This window comes from Amphiura filiformis, chromosome 7 (genome assembly GCF_039555335.1).
Source record: "Amphiura filiformis chromosome 7, Afil_fr2py, whole genome shotgun sequence".
Classification (NCBI taxonomy): domain Eukaryota; kingdom Metazoa; phylum Echinodermata; class Ophiuroidea; order Amphilepidida; family Amphiuridae; genus Amphiura; species Amphiura filiformis.
Genome location: NC_092634.1, coordinates 37,104,039 through 37,117,221, shown reverse-complemented (window position 1 = coordinate 37,117,221; position 13,183 = coordinate 37,104,039). Strand labels below are relative to the sequence as shown.

The 13,183-nt window shown below is 35.5% G+C and overlaps 1 protein-coding gene across 1 annotated transcript; it reads right to left on the bottom strand.

Annotated features, from left to right (window-relative positions):
* Positions 1-4,178: 4,178 nt before the first annotated feature.
* LOC140157100 (phospholipase A and acyltransferase 3-like) lies at positions 4,179-8,101 on the bottom strand. Its single transcript, XM_072180172.1, has 3 exons — positions 7,910-8,101; positions 6,970-7,051; positions 4,179-5,867 (listed from the first exon to the last, which is right to left on the bottom strand). Exons 2-3 carry the CDS (start codon positions 6,995-6,997, stop codon positions 5,359-5,361), a joined length of 537 nt encoding a protein of 178 aa, XP_072036273.1. The 5' UTR covers positions 6,998-7,051; positions 7,910-8,101; the 3' UTR covers positions 4,179-5,358.
* Positions 8,102-13,183: the final 5,082 nt, after the last annotated feature.

Genomic DNA, 13,183 nt, shown 5'->3' with positions numbered 1-13,183 from the left:
GATATCAGAATGACATTCTTCGTATTCAGAATGCAATTCGATATGTCTGATGTGCTCTAATGTCCCACAATAAATACTGTTCAAACATTCATACCCCAGCCCTTAATATCATCCCATTTTGGGGCTTTTTGGCCTGCATTCACATGATTTTTCAGGTTTTTCTAACCAGATTCAGGTTTTTAGAGTGAAACTGTGTGGCATCTCTGCTCTTCCAGAAAAAAATCTAATTATATTATCCAAACTGACCGACCTGACTTTGTAAGTCCACCCACCCGTACAACAGGGTTTTTCCCCCGTCATCTAAAAGCTAGTTGAATGACATAGTTGTAAGGAGTTGCAATACTGTTACCATCCCTTGACTCATTTTGCGTACCGGTATAGATATTATCTTGAACTACAACACTGTTTAGAATTGTTTAAAATTGTTGGTAGGGAATATGTTAGGGCTCATATTGAAATTCCCTTACACAGGAAGGTGTGCGCCATCCTGCAGCTTTCCTGTGCTAGCCTTCTTTTGTTAAAATCCTGGGCAGGGTGTATCACTGATGCATATAATCCATCCGTTTATGACCGAGCTTTCCTGAGGCGCGCACTTAGAGAGGGGAATCCTGCCTTCTTTCTGTGTGAAAACGTGGTAGGGTATTTCAATATGAGCCCTTATTCAGCATGAGAAAGCACTTGAATCAAGTCCACAAATTACAGGCTTGATCATAGATGAATATAATTCTGGATGTTAAAATGTGTACATCCATTTAAAAAGGATGCACTTGTCAGCTGCTACATGTGTCTCTTTTTACATGATAGCTATACTAAAATGCAGCAAACCTTTTACGAGCGCGACTACCGTGATGTTGCAAATTCGGCGTTAACAACGCGTACGGCGCACAGTTCATTCATAATTTTCCACTCGGCAACAACAGATCGCCTCAGCAGCCAATCAGAGACAATTGCGTGCAACGCAGTAAATATGCGATGTATCCTTACACTACGCGCTCGTCTAAGGTTTACTGCATTTCAGTATAGGAATGAATACCAGACTCATCTGAAGTGAAAGGCACTCCCAAGTCATCCCCAAGTCACATGGTGTAGAAATACAGAAAACATTCCTAAACCATGTGACTTGGAGACGATTTGAAGTGACTTACAGCCTACACTTGAGATGAGTATTTATTCCCAGCTACTATATAAAAAGAGACACATGTACGTAGCTGCCAACAAGTGTGAATTTTTGATATGGATGTGCACAGATGAAACTTCTGATTAATAATTAAAACCCATCTTGTTGAATTTCTTTGCATTACAAACACTTTTGGAGAGGTAGGGGTGCAGTCTGAGCTTTCAAACCCTTACCCATTTCTAAGGGTATCTTTGCCAAAAATAAGGACCCATATATCTACAGATTTGGTTATAGTATATTAATTTTGCCCATAGTGTGCCCCCAAAATGCCACTTATAAAAATGAAAAATGTTGAAATTAGCCCTATTTTAAAGGGAAAACTTATCAATGGTACACTTTTCAGCTCACTGCACCCCCCTAAATCTTGGCTATAAGGGCCTCAGATCACAAAGTACCCCTTTTAGTGCTTATTCCTTGGTTTAACACAGGGGCAGTCTATTCTACTGTCTCTAGTTTATGTAAAGAAAGTACTGGTAGTTGCTTTTCATTTGGTAAATACCGTAAACGTTCACCTAATGGCGCTATGGGCTCCCTTGACATAACTGGAATTTTAGACACAAACTAAAAGTGCCCTCCCATAAAAAAAGTCCCACCAGCAAATAAGGGCACATACTCTTAATTCTTGTTGGGATTTTTAGAGGAGGGGACTCTCTATTTGTGCATGAAATTTACCTCAAGGCAAAGGCGCCCAGGTGCACCAATAGGAAACATTTACGGTAATCATTCACAATACGTTGTGAAGGTTGTCATTCATCCAGGTGTAATAAATATTAAATTTGTAATCATAAAAGTGATCAACTGGACTCACTTTTGAGAGGCTGCAGTCTTATCCTAGGTGCATCTTCAGGCCGTTTGATGATCTAGCGGCAAAAGGTCGTTGACCTGTGACAAGGTGGTGTTGCAGGTCACAGGTCAACACTCAACAACCTTTAACCTCCAGATCATCAGACGGGCTGAAGATGCTATGCTCTAAGGTGCGATACTGTAGCCTCTCAAATAAAAGTGAGGCCAGTTGATTAGTTTTGTGATTGATTCCAATTTAATAATCATTCACAATAAGGCCAAAGAAAAAAAGGTTTGTCTCAAAGCTTGCATTTGTAAAATCGCATCGATTTGAATAAAAAAAGACAGGCAGAAATTTTTTTATTTCAAAAAAAATTTTTTTAGTTTTTCCAGAAAAATTCGCAAAACAGACTTTTTTTCTTAAAATACCATAAAAATACCAAATCGGGAATAAAAAAAAATGGCATTTCGCATTTCTTTTCAAACGTGAGCTTTGAGACAAACTTTATATTTTTTTGGCCTAATTATATTATGTACTCTCTAGTATCGTAGTACTTCTGTTGTTGTGCAATAGGAAAAACATATTTTATCTGTTTCAGCTTCAATGGCACCTCTGTCACTTTTGAAAGGACAAATGAAGACTTTGTTGATTCCAGATCTGGTCCACAAAAATATTTGACAAAATGCAAACGTGTAAAAAAGTATGGGTAGCCGTATTTGTTTTACACATCTATGGACCAAATTATAGCGTCATACGTCATTGCATTCAGTCACAATGGTTCATTATGTAAAAAAAGAGACCGTTTTAAAGAGTGTTAAAAGTTGCATCTGAGTCCATAGGAGTCGGCTGTCAAACAATACAGTAGGCAAGGTCTATTTATGTGTTTGTTAAAGAAAACCTGACTGCTATGGACTCAGGTGCAGCTTTTAAAACGGCCTCTTTTCTTACACAATTAACCATTGTGACTGAACCCAATGATAAATTGGTCCACATGTATAAAACAAATAGGGCTATACAGATCTTTTTACATTTCGTAAAATATTTTTTGACTTATTCTAAAAAGTATTAGGGGGGAAGTTGTGGACTGTATATTTGCTCCATTGCATTCACACACACAAACCTCTTCAGACAGTGAATGGAATTTGTGCAGTGTGATATCATGAGGTGTCATCATAGCTGAATTGTATAATAATGCCAATAATAATGATTATTGGATAATAATTTTAGGAAAAATTTTTATAATCTGTTGAGAAATTTTACGGTGCTTTGAATATATAGCACATTTTAAAATAAAAACAAAACCTTTAATATTTGTGTGTGTACAAGTTGTTCAATTATTTTGTTTCTTTAAAGGTACCGATAGCAATGTTTTCACATATTTTTTGTGGGCCCTGAGAGCACATCAGACATATCGAATTGCATTTTGAATACTAGGAATGTCATTCTGCTATCAAATATTTTTAATAATTTGCCATAAAATTTGTATTATATAGCAAATTCAGAATATTCAGAATGTAATTCGATATGTCTAATGTGCTCTCATGTCCCTTAAAAAATACTGCAAACATTGCTACCCAAGCCCTTAAAGATTGTAATCAAGTTTGATTTTTGTCGAATGGATTAGAATTCTTCTGTAAACAAGTTGGTTGATCTTAGCATGTGCATAGCCATATTAAAACCGTCCGCAGACCTCACTCATTGCATGCGCATAATTTGGGTGGCACTGCCAATCCAATAAGGTAATTTTGTCTTAGCTTTGAAGAACTATACATCTTAGAAGGCACACCACAAATGTGACCCCTCGGCACAACTGAGCCCTGAAGTTGCCAATCATCATTTTTGAGATATTCAACCAAAATATTCTGCTTGAAATTAGCTTTAAAATGATGTATATCATGTCTATAGTACTTGACATTTAAGTAGTGAAAATCAATAAGACAGTCAATAAATCCTTTGTTTCCTATTGTTTATTATTAAGTTCGATGGAGCATATCTCAATAGTGGCACTGGCGACATCTGGGCTCAGTTGTGCCGAGGGGTCACAAATGAAGTTGCAAACAAACATTTCATATCATCACATGGTCATCAGTTATGTCTACTTTGACACTTTAATGAAGATAGTGCTACATGTACATATTTTCATTTCAATATCATAAAATTAGGCCTACTTCCTAGCAACCACAAAAATGTTTTAAAAACATGTTTTATAAAACATGTTTTGGTCAAAACATTTAATAACATTTTATAAATGTCAGCTTATACATACAGTCATGAAAATAAGATCATGAAAATATTTTAAGAATATTTTATATGAAAACACACAACAACATTTTACCAATGTCAAAATGTGAATGTAAAATATTTTTTGGGCTAACATTTTGTAAAACACATTATGTTACAATGTTTCATAAGAAGTTTTCAAAAAAAAAATTCTGTATGTTATCAAAATGTTTTATACCATTTATATGCCCGTTCATTTCATTGTTTTCTGTAAAACGTTTTGTGTTTGCTAGGTTAGCAAGCGCATGATTTTTCAAACCAGATAATGACAGTTGACAGACACATTTTGAATTCTGTCGATACAATTGAATACCTAAGTGGAAGAAGGGCCCAACTCCACCATTTTACAAAAATTAGTTAGACCCGGACATTGTATTGCTGGGAGGCAGTTTTTTAAAATTCCTTTTGTGTGAAAGAAGGGCTCAAATCCACACTCTAAATCTATCAAGTACATGGAGTTGGGCCTTTCTTCCACAAATATTGGGAATTATGGAGATGGAGTTGGGCCCTTCTTCCTCTTAGGTATTCAATTATTATTTGTGTAAGTAAGTATCACATGACCATGCTGCTTACAAAAAAGGCACATTTTGAACAAGGCTCAATTTGCCAAGGTGCATATAATGTACATTCATTCATTACATTCCAGTATTAGTAAAATACAAATTATATTATGCTCGTCCCGCATGTACCCAGTCACTTGGAATCCAAGTGTCATAAAGTTTTGGGTTTTGATTCGGTTCCATTTTCACCTGGGAACCAAGGGAGAACAGTGCCAGTGCATTGATTGGTCACCCCAGGTTAAATAAGAAATAAATAAATAAATAAATTTTAATTGCACTTTAAAGTCAACTGATTATAGATATATATACAGGATTATGGTTTCAATGTGTTCAATTTCAATGTTCTTTAATTGTAGTGAAAATTATAAAATACAATAATTTTAACTCTTGGAAATATATAGGACTGTATATCAAAATCTTTGTTATTGTGAATGTTCTTCAGGCTTTCAGTATATCGCACGGATAATACCGCATCAAAATGATGCAAACAGAAATTTGTTCGTCTTCGCCCCCCCATCTGGTTATGCCACTGATAATATCGCTTCGCTGTATCTAGTTTAGTCTTCATCGCTTTCCTCCTCATTGTCATTATCTTCCTCATCGTCATTGTTTCCACCAAACAGAAGGCTACCAATAGCGTAAATTCCAGTAACAACGGCTGCAATTCCTACAGCTTTACCTACATCAACCTGTTCGCTAACAGGTTTCCCATACCTCATTTCCGTTGCTTTATGTTCACAATTATTCCCTGTCAAATCATACGTTCCATGTCCTGTGTCAACGGCTTTCTTGGCACGTTTGACGATTTCTTTTCGCGGCAACGGCTTCATTTTTGTATCTTCCTTGTTGTTGACTCGTACTTGATCATTTCCAGCAACTTCTTTGATGTTATCATAGCGATAGTAAGCTCTAGCCTTTTGTGTTGGTTCACCACTGAAGTGATAAACGCCTCCTTTGCCATCAGCAATACCTACATGTTGGTAGAGCCCGCGATTAAATTCAATTTTGTCTCCGGGCAATGCATCAACATCATCAGGATCCTGCCATGTCGTGTCACCTGTAGGCCCTATAGTTAAAAATATCAGACCAATATCAGCAATACTATGTGGAAAATGGTTCAATTTTCAAAACTTCAAAGGGTCAAATTGTAAACTTTGTCAGATTGGGCTTAAACTTGGTGAGTGGAATCCTTGATATGAGGGGAATGCAGATGTCAAAGGTCAGAGGTCAAAATGTAAACTTTGTCCGATTGGCCTTAAACTTAAAAGGTAAATTCCTAGAACTTTTGGGGCATTACTATATGAATCTACACTAGACCTTTTCACAGTTCATCTTGATGCCCACACTATTCTGGATTCCAGAAAACTACAGAACTATTTTTGGGGGATAAAATATCCTGGTAAAATATTTATTATCCTGATTTGCCAAATGAAATATAGCGAAATCCTAATCCTTTATTTAGTTCTAACTGGTAACAAAAGTGAAATTTTAATACTTTGCCAATTTTTGGAAATAATGGCCAAAAATATGAATTTTTAGGATGTTTTTTGTATGTTGTGACAATCAAAACCAAAGACAAGTACTAAAACTAATTTCAGATTACCGGTATGCATTCTAATTTTTGGAAAACTTAATTTTCAAATACCTTTGTAATCGATTATCAAAATTATCATAAAATATGAAATTTAAGAGCAAACTCATAGTCTATACTCAAAATTTTGAAAGTTAGATTTGTGCCAAGTCTTTGAATGTTAATAATGTGACTGCAATATTGTAAGAAATCGTGCAAATCATGTTTTTGGCCCTTTTCCCCTCAAATTGCAAAACTATCGAAATTTGACTTGTATTGCCAGCTAGAACTAACGAAACAGGATTAGGATACTGTAGGTAAGTTTCTTTTGGCAAAACAGGATAATATTTTTAAAAATCTAGAAACAGTGCTGTATTTTTCAGGAATTGGATGTAGGCATGTTTATTGTAGGCCTACATTCTATTACATTCATGTTAAAATTCAGGTCAGATTTTGATATTATTTTTGCCCCCCAAATTCTGTAAATTTACCAAGCTTTCAGAGCTTTCAGAGCTTTCAGGGGCTTACCCCTGGACCCCCACCAGGGGCCTGTAAGAAAGTAAGCAACCCTCAATGCTTGCAAGATAAACTTACTTACCATTTACCATAGGTGTTCTCCACGCCATCGTATTTTGTCTGGTCAACTATGTAACTTAAAATTTGAGCCTCTCACAAAAGTCCTGAAACAAAATCAGGCAGGTGTAAATCCATAAACTAGTCTAGGTGGTACTATGTTTGTACTGTAGGCTATATAGTGGGTGAGCACCAGGCGGCGGATGACATGATCGCGCCGGCAACTCGTGAAACCGCCCGGCCGTATGGCATTTTCCATATGCTCGGTTAGTTTTGTGGGGTTCATTATCGAACCCCAACGGTTTTAGCTTGTATTTATATTATTTATCAACATAGGCCTATTTGTTTGTGAAATTTCAAGCGTTTTAAAATTTCAAAATAATCCCATTCAATTACACGGTTGACGATGAACATTTACTGAATTTAGGGACTGCACGTCATACACCACCTGGTGAGCACAATAGGTTGAGAGATAGGCCTACCACAGGGGATATGCAATAATTATGAGCTATTATGGGGGGGGGGGGTAAAATTTCCAAACGGCTTGCCAAAAATCGCTTGCCCCCTCTCGGTCCGCCAAAAATTGCTTGCCCCACTCTCGGCATATTTAAGCGTTTCCGTACGGTTTTCCTATAGGCCTAAAGCCTTTATAGAGCGTTTTATTTAAAAGGCGCCCCAAGAATGTGTTCCAAAAATTGCTTGCCCCCCCTCTTGGCTTGCCAAAAATTACTTAAAACTGAAAAGTTTTACCCTCCTAAGGGAGGGGGCCTGAAAAAATGACCACAAATTGTCCTGGGAAAATTGAGTTTATATGCTTTTCTATGGGGTTGACCCATAATTTTCATGTCAAAAAGGGGGCCCTGAAATATTTGAGGTCTGACAAATTTTTGCGATGAAATTTTTTTGCATCAGCCCCCCCAACAAGTGTTTGTGAATGGTCCGTAAAGCCTTTATCCAAACCTTACCTGGTGTTGCTGTGAAAGGAAAAATTTCCACTGCACTCACACTCACTGAGCAGTCTATTTTCTCCCAATCAAACCCAGAAACTCCCAGCTCAGGCTACTCTGTAGTGTTTTAGGCGACTGACTGTGTATGGTTGCACAAACTAGGGGAATCCCCAATGTGGGGAATCCCGTTGCCCGCAGTAGTCTCCTCCGCAGCCAGTTTGGTTGCCCTCCCTCCACACAAACATCTTTGTGTGGAGGAAGCGTAACCAAACTGGCTGCGGAGGAGACTATGCCCGTAGCAGCTGCAGCAGGTATGACGTCATCATGCATCATGCAGGAGCCTGGCTAATAATAGCACGTAAAATCCGGACCGCGTATATCAAAGGCTATGTTCATAAACCAACGTGCAGGAATCTCGATTCTCGATAAAATAAAGTGAATCGTTTCATATAAAAAGATGAAGATCAAGGATGTGGCGGATGAGATTTATCATTGATATTTTATTAAAACCCTCGAAGATCGAGGATGTAATGTGTATATTAAGAAATTGTTAAAGTGAATCGTTTCATATACAAAGATGAAGATCAAGGATGTGGCGGACGAGATTTGTCATTGATGGTCTAAGCAAAGTCGAAGGTCAAGGATGTAATGTTAATATTAGGAAATTGTTAAAGTGAATCGGTTCATATAAAAAGATGAAGATCAAGGATGTGGCGGATGAGATTTATCATTGATGTTCTATAAAACCCTCGAAGATCAAGGATGTAATGTTAATATTAGAAATTGTTAAAGTGAATCGTTTCATATAAAAGATGAAGACAAGGATGTGAATCGGTTCATATAAAAAGATGAAGATCAAGGATGTGGCGGATGAGATTTATCATTGATATTTTATTAAACCCTCGACGATCAAGGATGTAATGTGAATATTAAGAAATTGTTAAAGTGAATCGTTTCATATAAAAAGATGAAGATCAAGGATGTGGCGGATGAGATTTGTCATTGATGTTCTATAAAACCTCAAAGATCAAGGATGTAATGTGAATATTAGGAAATTGTTAAAGTGAATCGTTTCATATAAAAGATGAAGATCAAGGATGGATGTGGCGGATGAGATTTGTCATCGATGTTCTATAAAAAGTCGAAGATCAAGGATGTAATGTTAATTTCAGGAAAGTGTTAAAGTGAATCGTTTCATATAAAAAGATGAAGATCAAGGATGTGGCGGATGAGATTTGTCATTGATGTTCTATAAAAAGTCGAAGATCAAGGATGTAATGTTAATTTCAGGAAAGTGTTAAAGTGAATCGGTTCATATAAAAAGATGAAGATCAAGGATGTGGCGGATGACATTTATCATTGATATTTTATTAAAAACCCTCGACGATCAAGGATGTAATGTGAATATTAAGAAATTGTTAAAGTGAATCGTTTCATATAAAAAGATCAAGGATGTGGCGGATGAGATTTGTCATTGGTGTTCTATACAAAGTCGAAGATCAAGGATGTAATGTTAATATTAGGAAATTGTTAAAGTGAATCGTTTCATATAAAAAGATGAAGATCAAGGATGTGGCGGATGAGATTTGTAATTGATGTTCTATAAAACCTCAAAGATCAAGGATGTAATGTGAATATTAGGACATTGTTAAAGTGAATCGTTTCATATAAAAGATGAAAATCAAGGTTGTGGCGGATGACGTTTGTCATCATGTTCTATAAAAGTCGAAGATCAAGGATGTAATGTTAATTTCAGGAAATTGTTAAAGTGAATCGTTTCATATTAAATATGAAGATCAAGGATGTTGCGGATGAGATTTGTAATTGATGTTCTATAAAACCTCAATGACAAATATCATCCGCCACAACTTGATCTTCATCTTTTATATGAAACGATTCACTTTAACATGAGATTTGTCCTCGATGTTCTATAAAAGTCACAAGATTACATCCTTATCTTTCAGAGGTTTTAAAGAACATCAATACAAATCTCCTCCGCCGGATGACATCCTTGATCTTCATCTTTTATATGAAACGATTCACTTTCAACAATTTCCTTAATATTAACATTACATCCTTGGTCTTCGAGTTTTTATAGAACATCAATGACAAATCTCATCCGCCACATCCTTGATCTTCATCTTTTTATATGAAACGATTCACTTTAACACTTTCCTAAAATTAACATTACATTCTTGATCTTCGAGGTTTTATAGAACATCAATTACAAATCTCATCCGCCACATCCTTGATCTTCATCTTTTATATGAAACGATTCACTTTAACAATTTCCTAATATTCACATTACATCCTTGATCTTCGAGATCTTATAAGACATCAATGACAAATCTCATCCGCCACATCCTTGATCTTCGTCCTTTTATATTTTACATCATTGATCTTCATCTTTTTATATGAAACGATTCACTTTAACACTTTCCTAAATTAACATTACATCCTTGATCTTCGACCTTTTATAGAACATCAATGACAAATCTCATCCGCCACGTCCTTGATCTTCATCTTTTTATATGAAACGATTCACTTTAACAATTTCCTAATATTCACATTACATCCTTGATCTTTGAGGTTTTACCTCCAACCTTCTCATTCAATTGCATTGGCTTCCAATCCAGGACAGAATTCTTTTTAAACTTCTGCTTTATGTTTTCAAGTGCTCTCAGGGCCGTGCCCCCAATTATCTTTGTGAGCTTCTTTCAGCCTATGCTCCCGGAAGAGAATTGAGATCTTCTTCCGATAAGACTCTGCGTAGTCAGCCTAGGGCACATAGAGGATCTGGTTTAAATACCTTCTCTGTCACTGGCCCGAGGGAATGGAACAAACTCCCTAAAGCCATCAGGGAGTCACCATCAATTCCAGTTTTCAGGAAGAAACTGAAAACTCACCTTTCAGTTAGCTTCTTTCTTGTTCCGCTGTGTTTCTTTTTTCCCCATCCTTTCTCTCCTTGTTCAGCGCTTTGATAAATTTTAAAGGCGCTTTATAAATATCTTATCCGCCACATCATTGATCTTCATCTTTTTACATGAAACGATTCACTTTAAAAATTTCCTAATATTCACATTACATCCTTGTTCTTCGACTTTTAATAGAACATCAATGATAAATCTCATCCGCCACGTCCTTGATCTTCATCTTTTTATATGAAACGATTCACTTTAACACTTTCCTAAAATTAACATTACATCCTTGTTCTTCGACTTTTTATAGAACATCAATGACAAATCTCATCCGCCACGTCCTTGATCTTCATCTTTTTATATGAAACGATTCACTTTAACACTTTTCTTATATTAACATTACATCCTTAGTCTTCGAGTTTTTATAGAACATTAATGACAAATATCATCCGCCACATCCTTGATCTTCATCTTTTTATATGAAACGATTCACTTTAACATTTTCCTAAAATTAACATTACATCCTTGAGCTTCGACTTTTTATAGAACATCAATGACAAATTTCATCCGCCACGTCCTTGATCTTCATCTTTTTATATGAAACGATTCACTTTCAAAATTTCCTAATACTCACATTACATCCTTGATCTTTGAGGTTTTATAGAACATCAATGACAAATCTCATCCGCAACATCCTTGATCTTCATCTTTTTATATGAAACGATTCACTTTAACACTTTCCTGAAATTAACATTACATCCTTGATCTTCGACTTTTTATAGAACATCGATGACAAATCTCATCCGCCACATCCTTGATCTTCATCTTTTTATATGAAACAATTCACTTTAACAATTTCCTAATATTCACATTACATTCTTGATCTTTGAGGTTTTATAGAACATCAATTACAAATCTCATCCGCCACATCCTTGATCTTCATCTTTTTATATGAAACAATTCACTTTAACAATTTCCTTATATTAACATTACATCCTTGGTCTTCGAGTTTTTATAGAATATCAATGACCAATCTCATCCGCCACGTCCTTGATCTTCATCTTTTTATATGAAACGATTCACTTTAACAATTTCCTAATATTAACATTACATACATTCTTGATCTTCGACTTTTCATAGAACATCAATGACAAATCCCATCCGCCACATCCTTGATCTTCATCTTTGTATATGAAACGATTCACTTTAACAATTTCTTAATATACACATTACATCCTTGATCTTCGAGGGTTTTTAATAAAATATCAAAGATAAATCTCATCCACCACATCCTTGATCTTCATCTTTTTATATGAAACGATTCACTTTAACACTTTCCTAAAATTAACATTACATCCTTGTTCTTCGACTTTTTATAGAACATCAATGACAAATCTCATCCGCCACGTCCTTGATCTTCATCTTTTTATATGAAACGATTCACTTTAACACTTTCCTAAAATTAACATTACATCCTTGTTCTTCGACTTTTATAGAACATCAATTACAAATCTCATCAGCCACATCCTTGATCTTCATCTTTTAATATGAAACGATTCACTTTAACAATTTCCTAATATTAACATTACATCCTTGATCTTCGACTTTTTATAGAACATCAATGACAAATATCATCCGCCACAACCTTGATTTTCATCTTTTTATATGAAACGATTCACTTTAAAAATGTCCTAATATTAACATTACATTCTTGATCTTCGACTTTTCATAGAACATCAATGACAAATCTCATCCGCCACATCCTTGATCTTCATCTTTGTATATGAAACGATTCACTTTAACAATTTCTTAATATACACATTACATCCTCGATCTTCGAGGGTTTTCAATAAAATATCAATGATAAATCTCATCCGCCACATCCTTGATCTTCATCTTTTTATATGAAACGATTCACTTTAACACTTTCCTAAAATTAACATTACATCCTTGTTCTTCGACTATTTATAGAACATCAATGACAAATCTCATCCGCCACGTCCTTGATCTTCATCTTTTATATGAAACGATTCACTTAAACACTTTCCTAAAATTAACATTACATCCTTGTTCTTCTACTTTTTAAAGAACATCAATTACAAATCTCATCCGCCACATCCTTGATCTTCATCTTTTAATATGAAACGATTCACTTTAACAATTTCCTAATATTAACATTACATCCTTGATCTTCGACTTTTTATAGAACATCAATGACAAATATCATCCGCCTCATCCTTGCTCTTCATCTTTTTATATGAAACGATTCCCTTTAACAATTTCCTTATATTAACATTACATCCTTGATCTTCGACTTTTATAGAACATCAATGACAAATATCATCCGCCACATCCTTGATCTTCATCTTTTTAT

Coding starts and splice junctions, on each gene's coding strand:
- LOC140157100 (XM_072180172.1), bottom strand. CDS start 6,997: ATGGCGTGGAGAACACCTATGGTAAATG. Junction 5,868..6,969: donor GAGAACACCTATGGTAAATG/GTAAGTAAGTTT, acceptor TTTTAACTATAG/GGCCTACAGGTGACACGACA.